The sequence below is a fragment of the Meles meles genome, chromosome 2 (assembly GCF_922984935.1).
Source record: "Meles meles chromosome 2, mMelMel3.1 paternal haplotype, whole genome shotgun sequence".
NCBI lineage: Eukaryota > Metazoa > Chordata > Mammalia > Carnivora > Mustelidae > Meles > Meles meles.
In genome coordinates, this window is record NC_060067.1 from 143,315,942 (window position 1) to 143,339,621 (window position 23,680).

Sequence of the window (23,680 nt, forward strand, 5' to 3'; positions counted from 1 at the left end):
TGTACCAGCAGTGCATGCTGCTTTGAACTTTTGTGTTCAGATGTGTTGGTTTGAGCACGTGTTTTCAAGTTTCTTTGGTTTTGGACCTATAAGAATGGAATTCGGGTTATATGGTAATTGTGCATTGAACATTTTGAGGAGCTGCCTGTTTGCCAGGCGGGCTGTACCACTAACCTTCCCGCCAGTGACACATGAGGGTTCCAGTTTCTCCATAGCCTCACCAGCACTTGTCTTTTTGACTGTAGTCATCCTAGTAGGTGTAAAGTGATATCTCACTGTGGACTTGAGTTAAATTTCCCTAAGGACTAACCATATTAAGCATCTTTCTGTGTCTTTTATATAAAGTATACACCTTTTAAAAGAAAAATGTTACAATTAGTTTTTACTGAATTTAACAAAAGAATCCATGTAGGCCTTGGGTTTGAGAAATCCTGTGAGCCAGAGGGTACTCGGGCGGAGCGGAAAGATTCTGGGCTTCCACTCCTTGGTGTTTCCCTCTTACAGAAGTGCAAGAGGTTCTAGTACTGATTAGATAACCACGAATAAGGGAAAAAAATTGACCAAGTAACTGACTCCTAAGGATGACAGATTGGTAGAAAGAATCATCCTGCCCTTAGAACATTCTGAATGCCACAGAATCTCCCAGTTTATGTATAATTTATTGTTAACTCGTCTCTCCCCCTTACATCATCAGCCATTATTTTGTCCCTTACACCTTTCACTGCACCTTCCTCATGGGTGTTCAGCAGTGCTTCGGAGATTTACAAACCTCATCCCTGGGGCCAAGGGAGTTGGGAGATTGCTACCAGGAAGCTCCCCTGTCTTGTGGTAACAGAAAGAGGAAAGGATGATTTCTCACTGTGAGCAGCCTCCTAGTAACGGCAGACAAAATCGTCTGGATTCCCGTCACAGGATCCAGTGCCCCCTGTCAGAGCGGTGGGTAGCAGCCCCCACTCCTTCCCTCCCCAAGGAGTGGGTCGTCAGAGTCACAGTTCCCCTGCAGACAGCATCTTTGGAGGCCCCAGGTGCTGGCCAGACTGCTGGCCAGCCGCAGCCCCAGGGGAAATCGTGCAGAATGTGTATGTGTCCCCTTTGTGCACGACTGAAATAGATGAAATAGATCCGCTGTCTCCTGGGGATGGTCCAGTTAACATTTCTGCTGGAACCAGGCCGGCTGGGGGTTCCGGAGAGACGGAGACTGAGTTTTAACATGTAGGTGTGCCACTTAACCCATTTCTTCTGGTCTACTTTGGGGTCTGCTTTAAAGAGAAATCACAAAACCCATTTAAGTAGAAGATGTTCTATGTCCTGCTGTAAAACGGTTACAAATGATTTGATGTCTTTTCCTTTTTGGTGGTTGAGTTCTGTGTGCATTTTATTGTGCCCTGCTTCTCTTAGGGACTTGGGTCGTTGTTTGTGCCTTTCTAGAAGAATGACCTTTGCCAATATTTGCCTTTGAGCAGAGGGGACCCCTCTTTTCTGTAACTGTCACAGCCACCTCCCTGCCTTCTCCCTTAACAGGCCTTTCCTCCACAATCTAACCCTGGAACCCCCTGGGCAGGCAAGGGGCCTGCCTGCTTTCCTTCCATCCTTCCTTCCAGATGCTATAAAAATAGCACCAGCTAGAGAAACAGGGGTAGTCATTGAAGGAGTGTGTGAGTTCGGTCCCCAGGGACCTGAAGGCTGAGCTTCTGCCCCGTGTGTCAGAGCAGGCTCCCTGGTCACTGTGTGATTGGGGGTTCCCAGCTTGCATGACCCCATGCTCTCTGTGGCCATTTAACAGACGGCCTGGACTACCGTAGGAGTCCCTTGTCACCAATGTTTGTCTTGGGTAGGCAGCAGCAGGTCCTGGGAGCTGCATGCCTAGCCAGAAACAATTGAACTGGGGTAGAACATCCCAGGGTGGTGATGAAACAGAGACGAAAACTGAGGATTTACGCTGCAGCACAAGGCTGTGAACACAAAGGCTGTTGTGTTTGCAGCAAGAGGGCGGGGGAGCCCTGCAGAGTCTGGCCTGGAGGCGCTCCCCACCCTCCTTCAGTGGCTCCCGCCCTGGTAGGTTTCTGCCAGGAGCACATAGTCTGGGTCTGAAACAGAAACAAGCAGGGGCTGAGACAACTGGAGGCTACTGCATCGGCCCCAGGGGGCTGGGCTGTGGGGGCCCCTTAACTGATTGGAGAAAAAATAATAAATAGCTGGTGTGTTCTAACCGGGCGTAGAGAGCACCCCCACACACAGGACTCCGGTGTGTTCCTGGGGGCTGCTGTTTTAGGTGTCCCTCACTCCGTACCACCACCCTCCTTTCTTCGGGAGCAGCCAGCCCTCTGCGGTGAAAAGTATCCATCCTAGTGTTGTCGCTCTTCCTCCTGAACCCTGTGGTTTGGCAGTGATCTCCAGGTTGCCTCACACCGCCTCTGTTCTGGTGTTTTTGGCACCAGCCAGTGCAGCCAGCGTTGGAGCAGGGCGGGTCTCACTGTGTTAGGTGCCAGGCAAAGGCTGACCCTCTGGTCCGCTGGCTCAGGTTGGCCCTGTGCTTTCTGCCAAGGTGGCTGTCACGGGCCAGGAGAAGTGATGCCGGCCCGAGAGCGGCCTCCTGTGTTTGCCAGGTGTGCCTGCTTCCAGGCCCGGGCAGCAGGGACCATCTGTGTCTGCTGAGCTTCCCACCTCGGTTTCCTGTAGAGTTGCTGCATAGACTCTTTGTATGCAAGTCCTCGCAGGTGATTCCATTTTGAGCCAGCGATCTGGATCCCTCTTGAGATTTCCACATTCTCTCCCTGAATGTTGGACACTCTCTATGCACTTTTTTAGGTGACCGTGCAGAGGAACAGTGTAAACACTGGCCAGAGTCTAAATACCTACCAGAGGGATCATTTAATTACATTATGATAAATATGCTTGATATTAAATTTTTTATTAATAGACAAAAGTAGTTCTGTAATAAGTGAAACAAAAGCGGGTCACAAACTTCCCATATGTTACGATTGCACCTGTGTTATAAAACAAAAATAAGGGAAGGAAAAACACCAAAATATATTTGTTGTATTGAGGGAATGGGAATTATAGATGATTCCTTTTTATCATTTCTGTATTTCCATATTTCCTACAGTGACTATGTATTGACTTTTTTTAAAGGAAGTACAGTTGACACATAATATTATGTTAATTTCAGGTGTACAACTTAGTGATTCAGAATTCATGTACATTATAAAATGATCACCATAACTCTAATTACCATGTTACCCAAGTTATTACAGTATTTTGACTGTACTCACTATGCTGTACTTTGAATCCCTGTGATTTGTTTTATAAGTTTATACCTCTTACATATACCTCCCTTTCATATATTCCCCCGCCAATGACCATATTCTTCTCTGTATCCATGAGTCAGTTTGTTTTGTTTTGAAATTCCACATATAAATGAACTCATATGGTATTTTTATTTCTGACTTATTTCATTTAGTATAATACCCTCTCGGTCCATCTGTTGTCAAAAGTGCTGAGATTTTGTACATTTTTATGGCTGAGTAATATTCCATTGTGTACATATACCACATCTTCTTTATCCAGTCATCTGTCCATAGACACTTGGGTCGCTTGCATATCTTAGCTACTGCAAATGGCGCTGCAATGAACCTAGGGGTGTATGTATCTTTTTGAATAGGTGTTTTCATTTTCTTTGGATTAATAGCCAGAATGGGGATTATTGGATCATATGGTAGTTCTATTTTTAGTTTTTTAAGGAACCTCCATACTGTTTCCCACAGTGGCTGTACCAGTCTACATTCCTACCAGTAGTGCAGAAGAGTTCCATTTTCTCCACATCCTCGCCAACCCTTGTTTCTTTTGTTTTTTCTTTTAGCCATTCTGACAGAAGGTGATATCTCATTGTGGTTTTGATGTGCATTTCCCGTAAGATTAGTGATGTTGAGCATCTTTTCATGTGCCATCCATTTATCTTTGGAAAAATGTCTGTTTGGGTCCTCTGCCCATTTTTAATTTAGATTATCTAGGGTTTGGGTTTGGTTTTGGTTTTGGTGTTGAGTTGTAGAAGTTCTTAATATATCTTGGATATTAACCCCCTATCTGATATATCACTTGCAAACATCTTCTCCCATTCAGCAGGTTGTCTTTTCATTTTGTTGATGGTGTCCTTCACTGTACAAAAGCTTTTTAGTTTGATGTAGTCCCGTTTGTTTATTTTTGCTTTCATGTCCCTTGTCTAAAGAGACAAATCCAAAATAACATGCTAAGACCAGTGTCCAAGATTTTACTGTTTATTTTCTTTCCAGAGTTTTATGGTTTCAGGTCTTATATCAAGGTCTTTAATCGATTTGAGTTCATTTTTATGTATGGTGTAAGAAACTGGTCCAGTTTCATTCTTTTGCATGTTGCTGTTCAGTTTTCCCAACACCATTGAAGAGACGGTCTTTTCTGCAATATATTTATCGCCTCCTCTGTCATAGATCAATTGACTGTATCAGTGTGGGTTTATTTATGAGCATTGTATTCTGTTCCATTGACCTATGTGTCCATTTTCGTGCCAGTATCATACTGTTTTGATTATTGTAGCGTCGTAGTACAGTTTGAAGTCAGGGAACATGACCCCTCTTGCTCAAACTTTCTTTGGCTATTCAGGATCTTCTGTGGTTCCATACAAATTTTAGGATTATTTGTTCTAGTTCTGTGAAAAATATCATTGGTATTTTGATGGGGATTGTATTGAATCTATAGATTGCTTTAGATAGTATGGACATTTTAACAATATAAATTCTTGCAGTCAGTGAGCATGGCGTTATCATTCCATTTATTTGTGTCATCTTTAGTTTCTTTCATCAGCGATGTACAGTTTTCACAGTACTAGTCTTTCACCACCTTGGTTACATTTATTCCTAGGTATGTTTGATATTCTCTTTCTGGTATTTCATTATTATACAAATACAACCAGTTTCTGTATATTAATTTTGTATCCTGCAACTGAATTTCTTTATTCTTATAGTATTTTGATGGAGTCATTAGGGTCTTTTCTATATAGTATCCTGTGAGCTACAAATAGTAACAGACTTCTTCCTTACCAATTTGGATGTCTTTTATTTCTTTTTCTTATGTGATTGCTAGGACTAAGCTAGGACTTACAGTACTATATTAATTAGATAGTGGCAAGAATGGGCATCCTTGTCTTGTTCTTGATGTTAGAGGAAAAGCTTTCAGCTTTTACTGTTGAGTATGTTAGTTGTGGGCTTGTCACATATGACCTCTATTATGTTAAAGTATGTTCTCTCTATACCTACTTTGCTGTGATTCTTTATCATAAATGAATGTTGAGTTTTTTCAAAAAGTTTTTCAGCATCTTCGGAGATTATAGGATTTTTATCCTCATTTTGTTAATATATCATTTTGATTGATTTGTGGATGTTGAACCATCCTTGCATCCCTGGAATAAATCCCATTTGATCATGGTGTATAATCCTTTAAATGTATTTTTATTTTTTATTATGTTCAGTTAGTCACTATATAGTACATTATTAGTTTTTGATGTAGTGTTTGAAGATTCATTAGTTGCATATAACACCCAGTGCTCATCACAACATGTGCCCTCCTTAATGTCCATCACCCGGCCACCCCATCCTATTTTTAAATTCAATTTGTTAATATTTTATTGAAGATTTTTACATCTATTGTTGATCTTGGACATTGGCCTTTGTTTTTTTCTTGTAGTGTCCTCAGTTTTGTTATCAAGGTAATGCTGGTCTTGTACAATGAATTTGGAAGTGTTCCTTCCTCTTCAGTTTTTTAGAATTGTTTGAGAAAAACAGGTATTAACTCTTTTTTAGGTGTTTGGTAGAATTTACCTGTGAAGCTGTCTAGGCCTGGACTTGCATTTGTGAAGTAATTTTTTTTTTTTTTTTTTTTTTTTTTACGATTTTATCCATGTATCTGTGAGTGAGAGCAGAAGCAGGGAGAGCAGCAAGCAGAAAAGAAGCAGACTTCCCACCAAGCAGAGAGCCCTGATGTGGGACTCAATCCCAGGACCCTGGGATCATGACTTGAGCTGAAGGCAGACACGTAACCAACTGAGCCACCCACGTGTCTCTGTTAGGAAATTTTTGATCACTGATTCAATTTCATTGTTAGTAATTGGTATGTTCAGATTTTTCATTACTTCCTAATTCAGTCTTAAAGATTGTATGTTTCTAAGAATTTCTACTCTTACCTTTTCTATTGCTTTCTTTCTACTAAGTTTGGACATTGTTTATTCTTCTTTTTCTAGTTTCTTTAAGTCTAAGAGTAGATCGAGACTTTTCTTGTTTCTTGAGGGAGGCCTGTACTGTAGTAAACTTCCTTCTTAGAACATTTGCGTGTGCTGCATTCCATAGATTTTGGAATGCTGTGTTTCCATTTTCATTTGTTTCAAAGTCGGTTTTTTCTTTTAAATTCTTCTGGATTTCTTTGTTGACCCATTGTTTATTCAGTAGCATGTTGTTTAGCCTCCGCAAGTTTGTGTGCTTTCCAGTTTTTCTCTTGAAATCTATATCTAGTTTCACACTGCTGTGGTCAGAAAAGATGCTTGATAAAAGATGCTTGATAAAAGATGCTTGATATAATTTAAGTCCTCTTAAATTTATTGAGAACTTGTTTTGTGGCAGATGTGAACTGTCCTGGAGAGTGTTCCATGCACACTTGGAAAAAAGATGTGTTCTGCTGTTCTGAGGTGGTATGCTCTGTGTTTATCTATTAAGTCCATCTTGTCTAGTGTGTCATTTAAGACCACTGTTTCCTTATTGATTTTCTGTCTGGATGATCTATCCATTGACGTAAGTGAGGTGTTATAGTCTGCTACTATTATTATATAGTTGACCAAAGAACAATACAGGTTTGAATTGCACAGGTCTACTTAGACACGTATCTTTTTTCAATGTGTATTAGAAAGTTTTTATCTTGTAAATACAACTTTTTTCATGTTGTCTTTTCTTTTTTGTTGTAACACATGTAATGGTGTTTTGTATTAAGACAGTATTGATGTGTTAGTACTGACATGACTCTTGTGAACAGACAATATTCACTTACAGTATTGATAAGTACAGTCGAGAAATGTATTTCTCTTGTGATTTCCTTAATAACATTTTCTTCTAGTTTATTGAAAGGATATAGTATATAATATATATAACTACAAAATACGTGTTGAGCAACTGTTTACATGATATCAGGCTTCTGGTCTAGAGTAGGCTGTTAGTACTTGAGTTTTGGGTGAGTCAAAAGCTCTGTGTGATTTTTGACTAGACAGCAGATCAGCACCTCTAACTTCCATGTGGTTCAAGGGCCACATGTATTACTGTTAATTACTCCCTTTATGTTACTATTTGCTTTGTATATTCAGGTCCTCCTGTATTGGGTACGTAGATACAATTATTCTATCCTCCTGTTGGATTGATCCCTTTATCATTATGTAGCGCACTTTGTCTTGTTATGGTCTTTGTCTTAAAAAATCTATTCTGTCTGATATAATTATTGGTATCCCAGCTTTCTCTTCATTTCCATTTACATAGAAAAAGACATAGAATGTCTTTTTTTAACTCTTCACTTTCAGTGTTTGTGCGTCTTTATGTCTGAAATGAGTCTTGTAAGACAGCATTTTGGGGTCCTGTGTTTTTTGTTTGTTTTTTAACAGTTCAGCCACCCAGTGTCTATTGAATGGAGCATTTAATTCATTTACATTTAAAGTAATTGTTAGGTATGTACTTACTCCCATTTTGTTCATTGTTTTCTGGTTGTTGTTTTAGTACTCTATTCCTTTCTTCTCTTGCTATCTTGTGGTTTGATGACTTTTAGTGTTATGTTTAGATTTTTTTTCTCTATTTTGCTTGTGTCTATTATAGATCTTTAGATAGTATGGACATTTTATATGTATATGGCAGTCTATTTTAAGTTGATGGTTGGTTAAGTTCAAACACATCTAAAAGCACGACATTTTTCCTCCCCTTCCCATTATGTTTTTGAAGTCATATTTTAAATCAATTTATTTTGTGTATTCCTTAACTAATTTTTGTAGATGTGGTGTATTTTACTACTTTTGTCTTTTTTTATTATTGTTAGTCACCATACAGTACATTATTAGTTTTTGATGTAGTGTTCCAAGATCCACTGTTGCCATAGAATATCCAGTGCTCCATGCAATACGCCCCTCCTTAATACCCATCACAAGGCTCACCCATTCCCCCACCTCCCTCCCCTCTAAAACCCTCACTTCTGTTTCTCAAAGTACATAGTCTCTCATGGTTCATCTACCCCTCCGATTTCCCCCACTTCATTTTTCCCTTCTCCTAATGTCCTTCATATATAAGTGAAACCATTTGATAATTGACTTGCTCTGCTTGACTTATTTCATTCAGCATAATCTCCTCTAGTCCCATCCATGCCGATGCAAAAGTTGGGTATTCATCTTTTCTGATGGCTAATATCCCACTGTAAATATGGACCACATCTTCTTTATCCATTCATCTTTTGAAGGGCGTCTTGGCTCTTTCCACAGTTTGGCTATTGTGGACATTGCTACTATGAACATTGGGGTGCATATGGTCCTTCTTTTCACTACATATCTTTGAGGTAAATACCCAGCAGTGCAATTGTGGGCTCTTAGGGTAGCTCTATTTTTAATTTTTTGAGGAACCTCCACACTGTTTTCCAAAGTGGTTGTACCAACTTGCATTCTCACCAACAGTGCAAGAGGCTTCCCCTTTCTCCACAACCTCTCCAACATTTGTTGTTTCTTGCCTTGTCAATTTTTGCCATTCTAACTGGTATAAGGTGGTATCTCAATGTGGTTTTGCTTGAATTTCCCTGATGGCTAATAATAATGAACATTTTTTTCATGTGTCAGCCATTTGTGTGTCTTCTTTGGAGAAGTGTCTGTTCATATCTTTTGCCCATTTTTTTACTTGATTCATTTGGTTTTTTTGTGTTGAGTTTGAGAAGTTCTTTAATAGCTCTTAAATGTCAGCCCTTTGTAGCGTCATTTGCAAATATCTTCTCCCATTCTGTGGGTTGCCTCTCTGTTTTGTTGACTGTTTCCTTTGCTGTGCAGAAGCTTTTTATCTCGATGGAGTCCCAAAAGCTCATTTTCGGTTTTGTTTCCCTTGCCTTTGGAGACATGTCTTGAAAGAAGTTGCTATGGCCAGTGTTGAAGAGGTTACTGCCTATGTTCTCCTCTAGGATTTGGATGGATTCCCACCTCATGTTGAGGTCTTTTATCCATTCTGAGTTTATCTTTGTGTATGGTGTAAGCGGATTGTTGAGTTTCATTCTTCTGTATGTAGCTTTCATTCTTCTGTAGCTGTAGCTATGGTGCTTTCCCAGCACCACTTATTGAAAAGACTGTCTTTTTTCCATTGGTTATTTTTTCCTCCTTTGTGGAAGATTACTTGACCGTAGAGTTGAAGGTCCATATCTGGGCTCTCTATTCTGTTCCATTGGTCTATGTGTCTGTTTTTGTGCTAGTACCGTGCTGTCTTGGTGATCATAGCTTTTTAGTATAGCTTGAAATCATGCAATGTGATGCCCCCAGCTTTGTTTTTCTTCGTCAACATTTCCTTGGTGATTCTGGGTCTTTTCTGGTTCCATACAAATTTTAGGATTGTCTGTTCCAGCACTTTCAAAAATTCCAATGGTGTTTTGATCGGGATAGTGTTGAAAGTCTAGGTTGCTCTGGGAAGCACAGACATTTTAACAATGTTTATTCTTCCGATCCATGACCATCTATCTTTTAATGTCTTCTTCGGTTTCGTTCTGTAGTTTCTAGAGAATAGATCCTTTACCTCTTTAGTTAGGTTTATTCCAAGGTATCTTACAGGTTTTGGTGCTAACGTAAAGGGAATTGATTCTCCAATTTCTCTTACTACAGTTATATTGTTAGTATATAAGAAAGCAACTGATTCCTGTGCATTGATTTTGTATCCTTTCACATTACTGAATTGCTGTGTGAGTTCTAGTAATTTGCGATGGAGTCTTTTGGGTTTTCCACATAAAATGTCGTGTCATCTGCAAAGAAAGAGCATTTGACTTCTTCTTTGCCAATTAGAATACCTTTTATTTCTTTTTATTATCTGACTGCTGTTGCTAGGACTTCCAGTACTATGTTGAACAGTAGTGGCAAGAATGGGCATCCTTGTCATGTTCCTGGTCTTAAGGGAGAGGCTCTCAAGCTTTTCCCCATTGAGAATGATATTCGCTGTGGGTTTTTCATAGATGGATTTTATGAAATTGAGTAATGTTTCCTCTGTCCCTATACTCTGAAGAGTTTTAGTCAGGAAAAGATGCTGTATTTTGTCAAATGCCTTCTCTGCATCAGTTGAGAGAACCATGTGGTTCTTGTCTCTTCTCTTATTTATGTGTTCTATCACATTGATTGGTTTGTGAATGTTGAACCACTCTTGAATCCCAGGGATAAGTCCCACCTGGTCATGTTGGATAATCCTTTTAATGTATCTTTGAATCCTGTTAGGAAATTGTTGAGAATTTTGTCTCCCATATTCATCAGGAATATTAGTCTGAAATTCTCCTTTTTGATGGGGTCTTTGCCTGGTTTTGGGATCAAGGTAACCCTGGCCTTATAGAATGAGTCTGATAGTTTTCCTTCTATTTCTATTTTTTTGGAACAGCTTCAGGAAGATAGGTATTATTTCTTCTTTGAATGCTTGAATTCTCCAGGGAATCCATTAGGTCCTGGACTTTTGTTTTTTGGGAGGTTTTTGATCACTGCTTCAATCTTGTTACTGGTTATTGGTCTATTTAGGTTGTCAGTTTTTTCCTGTTTCAGTCTTGGTAGTTTATAGGTTTCCAGGAATGCATCCATTTCTTATAGTTTGCTTAATATATTGGTATATAGCTGTTGATAATAATTCCTGATAATTATTTCTATTTCCTTGGTGTTAATCATAATATCTCCCCTTTCATTCATTATTTTTTTCTCTTTTCTTTTGGATAAGTCTGGCCAGTGGTGTATTGATCTTATTAATTCTTTCAAAGAACCAGTTTCGAGTTTCATTGATGTGTTCTACTGCATTTCTGGTTTCTGATTCATTGATCTGTGCTCTAATCTTAATTTCTTCCCTTCTTGTGCATGGGTTAGGCTTAATTTGTTGTTGATTCTCTAGTTCTTTAAGCTGTTAAGGTAGTTTGTGTATTCAGGACTTTTCTAATTTTTTAAGTGATGCTCGGATGGCTATGTATTTCCCCCTTAGGACTGCCTTTGCTGTATCCCATAGGTTTTGGACCAATGTGTTTTTGGTTCTCATTGGTTTCCATGAAATATTTAAGTTCTTTGATTTCCTGGTTGACCCACACATTCTTGAGCAGGATGGTCTTTAGCTTCCAAGTGTTTGAACTTCTTCCAAACCTTTTCTTGTGATTGAATTCCAATTTCAAGGCATTGTGGTCTGAGAATATGCAAGGAATAATCTCAGTCCTTTGGTATTGGTTGAAACCTGATTTGTGACATAGCATGTGGTCTATTCTGGAGAAAGTTCTGTGTGCATTGTTTTAGGGTGGAATGTTCTGTACGAATCTTTGAGGTCCATCTGGTGCAGTGTGTCATTCAAAGCTCTTGTTTCTTTGTTGATTTTCTGCTTAGATGATCTGTCTATTGCTGAGAGTGGAGTGTTAAGGTTTCCTGCAATTAACGTATTATTATCAGTCTATCTCTTTGTTTTGGTTAACAGTTGGCTTATGTAGTTAGCTACTCCTATGTTGGGGGCATAGATATTTACAATTGTTAGATCTTCTTGGTGGATAGACCCTTTAAGAATGATATAGTGTCCTTCTGAGTCTATGACTACAGTCTTTAGCTTAAAATCTGATTTGTCTGATAAGAGAATTGCTAACCCCCGCTTTCTTTTGCAGTCCGTTGGCATGAAAGACAATTCTCCATCCCTTCACTTTTAGTGGGGATGTACCTTTAGGTTCAAAATGAGTCTCTTGTAGACAGCATATGGACGGGTCCTGTCGTTTTATCCAGTCTGCAACCTTGTGCCATTTTATGGGAGGATTTAGGCTGTTCATATTGAGAGTAATTATTGAAAGATATGATTTATTGTCATCATGTTGCCTCTGAGGTCCTTGTTTCTATACATTGTCTTTGTAAATTTCTGTTCTTTATCACTCTTGGGGTCTTTCTCCTTTTATAGAACCCACCCCCCCCCCTTAATATTTCTTTCAGGGCTAGCTTAGTGGTCATATATTCTTTCAGTTTCTGCACGTCCTAGAATCTCTTTATCTCTCCATCCATTCTGAATGACAGCGTTGTCAGATAAAAAGTATTCTTGGCTGCTTGTTCTTCTCATTTAGTACCCTCAAAGTGTCTTGCCAGCCCTTTCTGGCTTGCCAGGTCTGACGTTATTCTGATAACCCTCCCTCTGTACATAAGGAATGTCTTCCCCCTCACTGCCCTTAAGATGGATTCCTTGGTTCTAAGATTTTTAAGTTTTACTATTACATGCTAGGGCATTGGTCTGTTCTCCGTGATCTTAGGAGGGGTCCTCTCTGCCTCTAGGACAGGAATGCTTGTTTTAGTCCCCAGATTGGGTAAGTTCTCAGCTACCATTTGCTCGGATATATCTTCTAGTCCTCTCTCTCTCCCCACCCCCTCAGGGATCCCAGTAATTCTGACAATGGAACATTTCATGGCATCATTTATTTCCTCTAATTCAGTTTTTATGGATTTTAAGCTGTTTGTTCCAGGCCTCTTCCTGTTCCTTCTTTTCTGTCAGTTTGCCTTCTAGATCACTAATTTGTTTTTCTGTCTCTTTTACCCTAGCTGTTAGAGGATCTAGATTAGATTTGATCTCACTGGCAGCATTTTTAAGTTCTGCCAAATCAGCTCTCATTTCTGCCCTTAGGGACTCTATTTTGCCATTAATGATTTTCTCCATCCTAGGTATCGTCTGCATAACTATTACCCTAAAAGTCTATTTCCGACATCTTGCTTATATCCATATCCATTAGCTCTGTGGCAGAGGTCACGGTCTCTGAGTCTTTCCTAGTTCCTCCTCTTAGTCATTCTGTTGAGGTGGTGGTTGAGGGAATGTACAGAGTCCAAAGTATTGACCATAACCGAAGCAAGATGCACCTGTTTTATAGGGAAATTAGGGGCACGTGGGTGGCTCAGTCGTTAAGCATCTGCCTTCAGCTCAGGTCATGATCCCAAGGTCCTGGGATCAAGCACAGTATCCTGGCTTTTGTGCTCCATAGCAGCACTCCCAGCCCCCGCTTCCAAGGCCAGGCATATCTCTGCCCTTTGTGCTTCTAAAACTGCCATCTGCCCCCGTTCACAAGTGCGCCCCCAAGAGCTCCAGGTTTCGGTCAGGGGGCTGTCCTGAAGTCTTTTCCCCACTACTACCAGTCTGTGTACATGGTTGCTAGTGCAGGAGGTTTTTGTGCTCCAGCAGCGTGGGATCCCAGAGGCTCCCTCCCCTCCCGTTTATCTTCCAGTATCTCTTCCACTATCTGCCCACAGAATCACGGCTCCCTGCCTCAGACCTCGGGACCAGCCACCTGAGATACTCTGTTCGTAGAGATCCAAGTATATCTTCTTACATCACAGGCTGATTTTGTGGGTGTTCAGAACGGTCTGGTAGATATCCAGCTTAATCCAGGGGACTGGTTGAAATAGGGTACCCTAGTCTTCCACCATCTTTCCTACTTTTGTCTTTTAACCTTCATACTACCCTTACTGTATATTTGCTTTTATCAGAGACATTTTTTCTTTCATGGTTTTCTTACTTCTGCTTGTGGCCTTTTCTTTTTCTCTTACAAAAGTCCCTGTAACATTTCTTGTAAGGCTGGTTTAGGGGTGAGGAATTCCTTTAGCTTTTCTTCCTGGGAAACTCTATCTCTCCTTCAATTCTAAATGATAATCTTTCCAGGTAGTATTCATGGTTGTAGGTTTTTTCCTTTCAGCACTTTGAATATATCATGCCATTCTCTTCTGGCCTGCAAGGTTTCTGTGGAAAAATCTGCTAATGGTCTTATAGGGTTTCTCTTATACATAATTAGTTGCTTTCCTTTTGCTGCTTTTAAGATTCTGTTTATCTTTTTTCTTTGTGCTGTTCATGTTGGGTGATTCCCATTAGCGTCTTCCAGATGTTGATCCATTCTTCATTCTTCTGCATCCTCGAATTTGCTGCTGATTCCTTCTCCTGTATTTATTATTTCAGTTATTGTATTCTTCAGCTCTGATTGGTTCTTTTCATATTTTCTCTTTGTTGTAGTTCTCACTGTGTTCATCCACTTTTCTCCCAAGTTTGGCAAGCATCTTTATGACTGCTACTTTGAACTCCTTATCAGTAGATTGCATTATCTCCATTGTGGGTTTGTGTTTTGTTTTTGTTTTTGTTTTATAGGTTTTGTCTTATTCTTTTGTTTGGAACATATTCTTCTGTTTGGAACATATTCCTTTGTCTCTTCATTTTGCCTAACTCTTGTTTCTATGTATTAAGCAGATCAGCTACATTTCCCAGTCTTGAAGGAGTGACCTTATGTAGTTGTCCTGTGGGGCCCAGAAACACAGCTTCTTCTGGTCATTAGAACCGAGTGCTCCAGGGGTATTCCCTCTGTGGTTTCCTGAGCTATTTTGTTGTGCTTGGCTATTAGTGCTGCAGGCACAGTGGTGAGCAGGGCTGGCCCCCAACCCACCTGGCTACAATGCGTGGCTGTAGCTATTGTGGGCATGCTGGTGCGGGCCAGCCAGGTCCACCCACTGCGGCAGGGCAGGAGCCACTTAGCATAGGGCCCGTCCCAGCTACGCCCCACGTGTGAACAGGAACTGCTTGGAGGAGTGCCTGCCGGGATAGGCAGGGGAGGTCTGCAGGGGAGCATCTGGGTGGGTTGAGCAGTGCTAACAAGGTAGGTGGAGAGTTTCAGGAATGGCACCCCATGTGCTTCCTTTGCCAGAGAACATTCCCACAGAGCTACACACCTCTGGCACATACCCTAAGATTAGTTGATAAATCTCCTTCATGTATAGCCCAAGCACTTTTCAAACTGCTGCCTCTGAGCTGGGTGTCAGAGTGAGTTTGTGTGCCCACCCTTAAAGAGCAGAACCTCTGTTTCTGATAGCCCTCCTGCTCTTCCTGCTGATTTTTAAAGGTAGACATTATGGGGATGGGGGCTTATCTTCCCAGTGCGGGTCTGCAGGGCTGGGGTGCCTGATGCGGGGCCTGAACTTCAGAGAGGACCTCGGCATTTGTGATACACATCCCACCTATGGAGTGCCACACCAGGCATGTGGGTCCTGCCTAGACCACATCTTTGCCCCTCCTACCCATCTCAGTGTGGCTTTTCTTTAGCTCTTTAGTTGTGGAAGGGCTGTTCTAGTCTTCAGGTTGTCATCAGCAAGGTTGGTTCTATATGGAGTTGTAGTTTCAGGTGTGTCCATGGTGGGAGGCAAGTTCAGGATCTTCTTTCTGCCATTGTGATCCTGTCTCCCTAACATGTATTTACCCGTAGAATTAGAAACAATGATTTTAACAGTTATAAGTGAACTTAAGAAAAAAGTGTCAGGGAAAGAGGTCGGAGAAACTCTTCAGACATGCTTTTGACAGCTTCACGAGTATAATCTGCATTACAGATGTTCTGTTCTCCATTTCCTTTGCTGCTGACACTCCACTACTAATAAGTTTGTTGAAGGCATGAAAAGTTCTCACTTGCTTTTGTGGCCCTTTCCCTTAGTGCCTTACCCATTTCTTGGCTGAATAAATAGTTGCAGAATTGATTGGAGGCATATATATTCAGGATATTTTAAAAGCAGGGACAGGTTTTCCCTAAGCAGCAGGAGCTGTACAGTGTAGCCAGAGGCGTGTCCCACAGGGGAGCCCCAGGAGGGCCCACCAAAGACATCTCCTGTCCACAGTCACTGTGGGTCTTCTGACAGCTGAGCTGAGGGGCACTGACTGTCCTAGCCATGGTAAATATTTGTGGTTTTTTTCCATCCAGATGGGGGAAAACTTCGAGCCCTCCTGAGAGTCCAAGCATCTTCCCCTTCGTTTGTTTTGCTGTATGTGCCAATTATTGATGAGCTCTGTTTTTCTGGGAGGAATGGCTCCTGGCTGGCCCGTTCTCAGCCAGAATGTTCACAAGGAACAGTCCGTGCTCAGTACTGACTGCAGGCAGAGATGAAGGAGGCACCACAGGAGACTAACAGAGGAGCCCACACCCCCCAGCCTTCCAGCTTACACTAGAAACAGCAAGAGGAAAGAGGAAAACTACCCTAGGAAATGCCTTCTTTAAAAATGTATTCCTTTTTCTCCTACTTTGATGACTTTGGGGGTTTGTTATTGCTGTTATTTTTTTAAATAGAAAAATACACCATTAACGTAATTATCCTAGCCAGATTTGGGCCTAGTCCCACTGATAGGGGACAGATGTGGCATGGCAGAGGCCCCTGTGGATTATGATTTATGTTTTTAGTTACTTTCCATTTTGTAGCTTCATTATGAGGCCACTTTCTTGCCCCACGAAAATCGTAACTCCCAGCAGGCTGACTTTTTTTGGACTTCATTTCAGGGCAGTGGTTACCTCCCTTAGCCCGTGCCGCCCTCTCCTTCAACAGAATATCACCTCAGTTAATTTATTTGGTGGATGTGAGACAGAACTGTCCCTGGCTCCCTGACTCCTGGAAGCAGGGGCCCCATGTCATCATCTTCTCACACACACGCCCCCCACACCAGCCCCTCTCTGCCATGGGGCCTGACTCCGTGAGCAGGAAGGATCCAGTGTCTCCACAGGCCCCATCCCATTCACGGTCCTGAGAGAGCTGCTGTGCCTGGGAAGACACCCGTTGTGTCTGAGTGCTCTCTAGAGTGGCTTCACCCAACGTGCTTCAGGAGAGATGAGGCCCCATAGGCTAGACCCACACATCTGGGAATTCACGGACTCTGCTCTCCACACCGCTCCCCGCCCCAGCTCTGTTGGTTCAGGCCCTGGCAGGTGGAGCAAGTATTCATTTCTCCGTCTCTCTCCCCCTCCTCCGGCCTGCAGGTGTTTGAGGAACTGTGGCGCAGTGAAGGGAAGACTCCTTCGCAGATTGTTTCAGAAAAGCAGCTTGAACTGATGCAGGATCAAGAGACGCTGGAACGGGCCTGCCACACTGTGATGGAGGGGCACCCTCAAGTGGTAATGATCACCTGCAGCATGGAGGGGGGCTTCCTGGGCAGCCGGGGCCAGGACCCACCCTCCCAGCCAGCACAGGGCCGGTGCCAGCCTGAGCACTCGGCGAGGAGCCTCTCCACCGCTCCCCTTAGCAGCCCAGAGGCGCTTCCTAATAAGGGCTGGCCCGGTTACATCAGAAGTCCCTAATAAATTCTGTTCGTCTTCAGCTCGGGTCGAGAGCTGAAATTAGGGGAATATTAGAAAAAATACAACTTTTCCTATACGGAATATCCACCCCTGGGGTTTAATCTCATGGAGCTGGGTTTACAGGGGTGTTTATCAAGCTCACTAGATCCGAGGTTTGACCTCCCAGCATGGTGCACTTTGAATCGGTTATAGCTAGCTCGGCTTTCTAAGGAGACCTCTCGCTAACAAACCAGCAGGAATGACTGCAGAGAGGGAAGAAAGATAGGCAGACACTTTAGCCCCCTGCCTTTAAGAGGCGGGAAGAAAGGCAGAAAGGGAAATTATTTGTAAATTACGGAGAAAATCCTTGACAGGAGCATAGCTGAACACCAAGCCATTTTGTGTTCTGAGCATAGAACAAAATATAAAAGCTAAAATGAGTACCATCGTTCCCTCTCCAAGTCCAATCATACTGTCTAGAGATTTTTTAGTGGGTAAAAAATTGCTAGCATCTCTTTCAAAATAATATCCACCCACCCATCGGCTTGCCAGGGACACTAACAGCTCTGAGAAGAGCTCTCGATAAGGTAAATGAGCTTGCGCTGGGTCTCGGCAGTCTCCATCTCCATCTCCCTGCCTCATCTGTAGTGACTGATAAAGACACACTTTCCATCTTGGACTTGTTCCGCAGCACCTAGCGCAGATACCCACAGATGTCATTACCCATCGAGATGTGGCAGAGCAGAAGGGCAGGGTGGGTGGCCCTGACAGTGCATGGCTGTTGGATAGGAATCTGGAGCCTCCTGCTTTTGTTGTCCCCATCTTGCCCACCACAGTGCACTCCCCAACCCAAATGCCCCCGGAGAGTTGCCCTTTTGTGGATTTGTTTTCTGATAAACACATCTTCCTGGCAAGCAGTTGGGGGCAGAAGGAAAGCCATGCATTTCAGTGTCCACTGACCTCCACTGGGGGATTAGAGAAGGGCCTCGCTCCAGCTACACCAGATCATTCATCTTTGGTTACTCACCCCCAAGACAGAAGCTCCATGTCCTCGTGTCAGTGCAGTGCCCAGGACAGTACCCTCGTCCCCATGTGCCAGCTCTCACTGTAGGCAGTCACTCGTGTGTCACAGCCCTCTTCTTGTCCACTTTCTCAAAAGGCACCGTGGCCAACGTCCTGTGACCGGAGCCCAGATACCTCCTCAGAAGCTCACCCCCTCCTTCTTCCTTGTCTCATTTTATATCTAATGCTAACAGAAAAGAAACTGAATTTAAGTTTCAGTAAACATAAACCTTAACTTTGCATTTTTAGGTACGCGTGTCATTATTTTCTTCTCTAAAACAGTTTCTATCTTTAAAGGTAATGGACGTGAAGAGGGGGAACCCCAGAGCTATAAACAAACTGATTGGGTTGGTCCGAAAAGCAACTCTCAGCCGAGCAGACCCAACTGCAATAAAGGAGATCCTGGAGAGGAAGCTGTCCCCATGAGCCGTCCCAGGTCCCTCTGTGCCCGAGGAAGAGCAGAGCGACCGTGACTGAGAACCGAAGCCCATGACACGGGCCATCCAGTGGCTGGACATGCCAGTGCCTCCCAGGCCCCAGCCACGGGATGCCACCTGCACAGACAGCCCGGCTGCCTCTTGGACATCAGACTGGTTCCAGCTGCGTTGGTGGTAAAGAAACAGCACAGTTCCAGCGCTCAGTGATGTAGAACTAAGTGAGACCCTGTTTCAGAGGCTGTCACCGTTGTAAGAGAACTTCATTCATTGGCATGCAGTATTTTAGACCTGAGAGTAGAGGAGTGGAGCGAAAAACCACCACAGAATTGACATGTTGTAAACACACGTCAGTCTCCGGAGGCTTCGTGTGGACAGGAAGAAGAGTGTTAGTCTTCCTTACATTCCCTCATCCGAGGACTAAAAGTTGACATGGCCCGTTGAGCTCCCTAGGGATCCTGGAAGGTAGAGGTCTGAGAATTAAGTGAAAAATTCTTTGGAAAAAAGAACAAAAAAGAAGTTTTCAAATAAATTTAATGAATAAAATATATACTGGAATATCACATAAAAAATTAACTTACACTTCAAAGATTGTGCAGTTGACAACTCCCTCTCCCCCCACCCAGGCCAAAGAAAGATAAAAAGTGGGGGGGGAAGCTGTAACATTGATTTGTTTTGCCTGGGAAGAATAAGATTATAAGCTAGTACATCAGAATCTTGACCTTAAACAGTAACTGTGATGCTGTTCACAACATCTTCATGAAAGGCTGGGCCACCTTCACCCCGGTGCTTGGGACAGGAATGCGCTTCTCTCTCCTGCACCGGAGCACCCCTTTGCACCCTGAGTGCCTCTGTTCCCTCTGACTCCCCACAAGTAAGGACCGGTTTCTCAAAGGCTGCTTTTTAAAAGCACATGTCAAACTGGCATCAGGAGAAGAAGAGACTCTTAGGAGTCTCAGATTTTGCACTGAATCCCCTAGCCTGCTAAGGAGAATCCGAACATTGCCCTCACGGACGGGGCTGCTATGGCAGCTGAGGGCCCTGGAGACGAGCAGACCTTCCCTATAGTCAGTGTAGCAATGAACCAGGCTCCAGCTGCCGGCCACTGTGCAGGACTTCCCTACCTCAAGAGTGGCACGAAAGCCTGCCTCTGACCTAGCCAGAAAAGCAGAGACAGAAAGGAAACCAGTTGTGTGTGGTTTATTCCAGACAAGCATGAAGAGGTAAGGTTTTAAACAAAAACTTATGAAAACCATGAGTGACTCAGAATATTGTGAGAGGAGGTGTTCCCTCACCCAGGAGGCCTTGTAGCCCGAATGCATTCTCTTCAATACTGAAAACTACTAGACCCAGAAGATATTTTTTTCCTTTTCCAGAGAGAAAGAGTCCATTCTCTCTCCTCGCATTGCAAGTCTGAATTGCAAATAGGCAAGACAGTCTGAGACTGGATCATTGTTTTGTAAGAAATAATAAGGTTCGCTTTTGTTTTACAAACTTTCATTTTCACCAAAGGTCTGGCTTCTTAGACATCAAACTTCACAGAAGCCGCTGGGGGATCTTTCCAGATCATTTTAAATCAAGGTCTTGCTTAAATGGGTGATGGGGGTGGGGAGGCAGCTGGATGGAGACATTTTACCAAAACTGTTACATCCGATGTAAACTGTATCATGAACTGATCACTTCCAGAGAAAAATGCCATCATGAGAACACCTGATCTTTATGGTGATGACTGTCCACCTCTGACAGCTGCCCATGGTCTCGAATGCCCACTTCTGAAATCCTGAATGTTGAACAGTTAATGTTGTTACAATTGCTAATAAAAAAATGAAATCAAAGCATAGCTCAGATATCATCCTTGGAACCTGACTGTATATTCAAAAGATAGGTTTGCATAACAATGTCAGAAATGCACAGAGTATGGCTCTGCTCATAAACAGGCCTCAAATACAGTTTTAACTACATCTTTGCATGAGTGAGAATTCAGTCTGCTTCTTTGTTTGCTGTTCCAATGAAAATCTCATTAAAATGTAGGAGTGGTGTCCTCGGTAAAGCCATTGCCATCTGTCATTGGAAGCCACACACCTATAGGTTGAGAGGGGAATGTGCTGGAAAACTGGCTCTTCCCCAGGTCGGCGTGAACCAGCTTTACCTGGCCATGCCCAAACCATGTGTTCTGTTACTTGAAAAGGAGGTTGGTTGGTTCTGGTGGGAGGTCAGGAACATCAGCCTCAACATTCAGCACACTGCCTGGCGCAGAATAACTTTAGCAAATGTTGATTAAATTTATAAAGCAAAATTAGCTGACAGCCTTTCGTGGGGACTTTTGGTATGAGAGGTTGGTGCTACCAACAAGTAGGCTTTTAAATTCTGGACATCTGGGTCTGGGAAGGAGCTTCTTGACTCTGTCCAGGCTTATGTATCAAGGTGAACTTCTCTTACTACCTTTCAAAATATACATGCCCCAGGAGGAGGAAGCTAATTGTTATTTATACCAAGTTTAGCAAGTTTTAGCTGAGCTTACACACGAACACTTTTGTAATTATTGCTTATCTGGAATAAGGCAATGGAATTTTTGAAAGTACACACCCTCCTAGAGCTTTGAGTTGATTAACTCAATACACAGCTTATGGGAATGACCCACAATTCATATCATCTTTTTCATTTCTACTGAATGTGCTGCATCATTTCAAGGATTCTACATAGTGACTCTTGGGAAGAAAACACACACTGAGTCTGTCTCAAAGGCCACGTTATTTACCCAGTACCAGGAGCAGCACAGAAATGGCCACCACCCTTCTCTGGCAGATCTTAGACAAACGTATTCATGGGTTATTTGTGAACGTGGCTGACCCTTAAGTGAGAGACGGATAGAACCTGATTGAAATTCTGTCTCACTGCCTCCCTTAGTCAAACAATTGAGCAAAAATCATTGAAGTAAGATCAACACCAAATTCCCTCTTCAAAATATCTCCAGGGCAGAAAGGGGCCTTGTTACAGGTCTTTTGCAGACTTTTCCCAATAAAAAGTCAGCGGACACACTCAGAAGCACAGACTTTTGCAGCCTCAGCTCCATGAAATTTATAATCCGGCCCAAGAGCTTCCATCACCCTTGTCAGGTTCTGAAATGACATAGTAAATTTAAGCTCCCCAAAAGATGCCTGAATGACACATCGAACGCATACCGACCATGCCCATGGGCGGTCTGGTAACTTGTGTGGCTGACAGTGAGTTACGTATACTCACATGTCTTGAGACAGGAACAAAATACACAATGACCCAATGGGATGGGAAGGGTCAGTCCTAGCTAAAATCATCATCTTCTTAGGATCCTAAGTACAGGCACCAAGGAACTAAAGGCTTCCCCGGCCCCGGCCCCATCTTCCTCCCTGCAGAACCTCACCAAAAGTCTTTCACTAACGCCATGTTTATCCAGTTAACGAGCCGCCAGTGTAACCTGTTCTCTGAAACAAGTAATGGCCTAACAAACGCCTGAACATAGAGCGGATTCACTGAGGCCAAATTAGCCCAACACAATTCTTAGTCTTCCAAAAAGCTTGTTCTAAATCAGGTTTAGAGGGGAAAAAAGAAAACTCCATTTTCTAAAAATGCTTCCTCGATGATGTGATTTAAGGCTGGAGTAGAAACCAGTTCTACAGTGTTTTGTGTTAGGCGGTGATCTGATGGACAGCGAGGGCTGTGGGGTTGACAGAATAAGGGCTGAAGTGGGAAGGGACCTGCAAGGATCTTCTCAGTGACTGAGAGCAGGGGTGGTCCCAGCTGCCAGAGGACCACAGCTTCCAAGAAAAGCCAACACTGCAGAGCTGGCTGAGATTCACAGCAAGCCCCAGGTACGCCGGCCCCGGCCACTGACCGGAAGGAGCACGTGCAGGAATAGCTGTTCTGCAGTAGGATGTTTCATAAAAATGGCAAGCTTCAGAGCCACGTCAGTAAATGCAGGGCCGATAATTAGCAATTAATCTGAGCTGCCCTTAAATGAGAACCGGAGCTTATGCTGGCTGGACACACTTCCCATAACACCAGCGCCGCAGCCTCCACCCCACCCCCCACCCCACGGAGACCCTCCCTCCAGAGAGCGACCTAGGCACCCGGATCCCGACTGAGAATGCGCAGCCCTTCCACAAGCCCGCACCTCGGAACAGAGCTGGACGTCAACCCAACATGACCACGGCAAACAAGCGCATTCAGAGACGTCAAAACAGCTTTCCACCCTGAGTACCGCTGGCTGCCCAAATGGAACAGGCAACCCAAATACTCTCGTGTCCTGTTTTTGGAGCCTATTCCCAAGAGGATGCTCTCCTGCCGACACCACGGCTCCACGAGGTCTCAGTGGATTGGAAATCAACTACATCTGATCTAAATCAAAGCCACTAGCCACAAAGGTACTCCTGGGAACCCAAGAAACACCTGAACGTGCCCTCCCTAGATAGAGGATAGAGATAGCGATAGAGACTTCAGTTCCAACCCATCAATACATCAAAGTATCTTCCAAGACAGTACAAGGCAAAAGGGTGGCAGTTTCATGATTCCTCTAAATACCGAGGAAAGGAAGTTATCTATTGATAACGAAAATCACATCTCTTTAACTGGTTACTCCAGCATCCCCTTTTCATGGCTGAGGAATTATAATGTATCCCCCAAGAAACTGTATTTTAGGCTAAACTCACCTGGAATTTCTTTGCTTGAAATTTTAAAAATATTCACTTGGTCATTTCCAAAAATCAATTTTAAATATCCCATTGCTCGCATATACTCTGAATCATAAAATTCATTCTATCTAGAACTTTACCTCAGACCCAGCATTATGAATTGAAATTTATGTGTGAAGTTCCAGGAACCTTCCA

The 23,680-nt window shown here is 42.9% G+C and overlaps 1 protein-coding gene across 2 annotated transcripts in view; it reads left to right on the top strand.

Moving 5' to 3' along the window:
- The window catches only part of GATB (glutamyl-tRNA amidotransferase subunit B), a 98,649-nt gene extending 77,238 nt beyond the window's left edge, over positions 1-21,411 (top strand). Inside the window, exons 12-13 of one of the 2 annotated variants that reach the window (XM_045993536.1) lie at positions 17,026-17,160; positions 18,682-21,389. In XM_045993536.1, the coding sequence (XP_045849492.1) occupies positions 17,026-17,160; positions 18,682-18,810 (264 nt within the window). In that variant the 3' untranslated portion in view covers positions 18,811-21,389. Of the gene's footprint in view, positions 1-17,025; positions 17,161-18,681 lie in introns of both variants that reach the window. The other variant, XM_045993544.1, reaches the window with a different exon arrangement.
- The last annotated feature ends 2,269 nt before the right edge of the window (positions 21,412-23,680 follow it).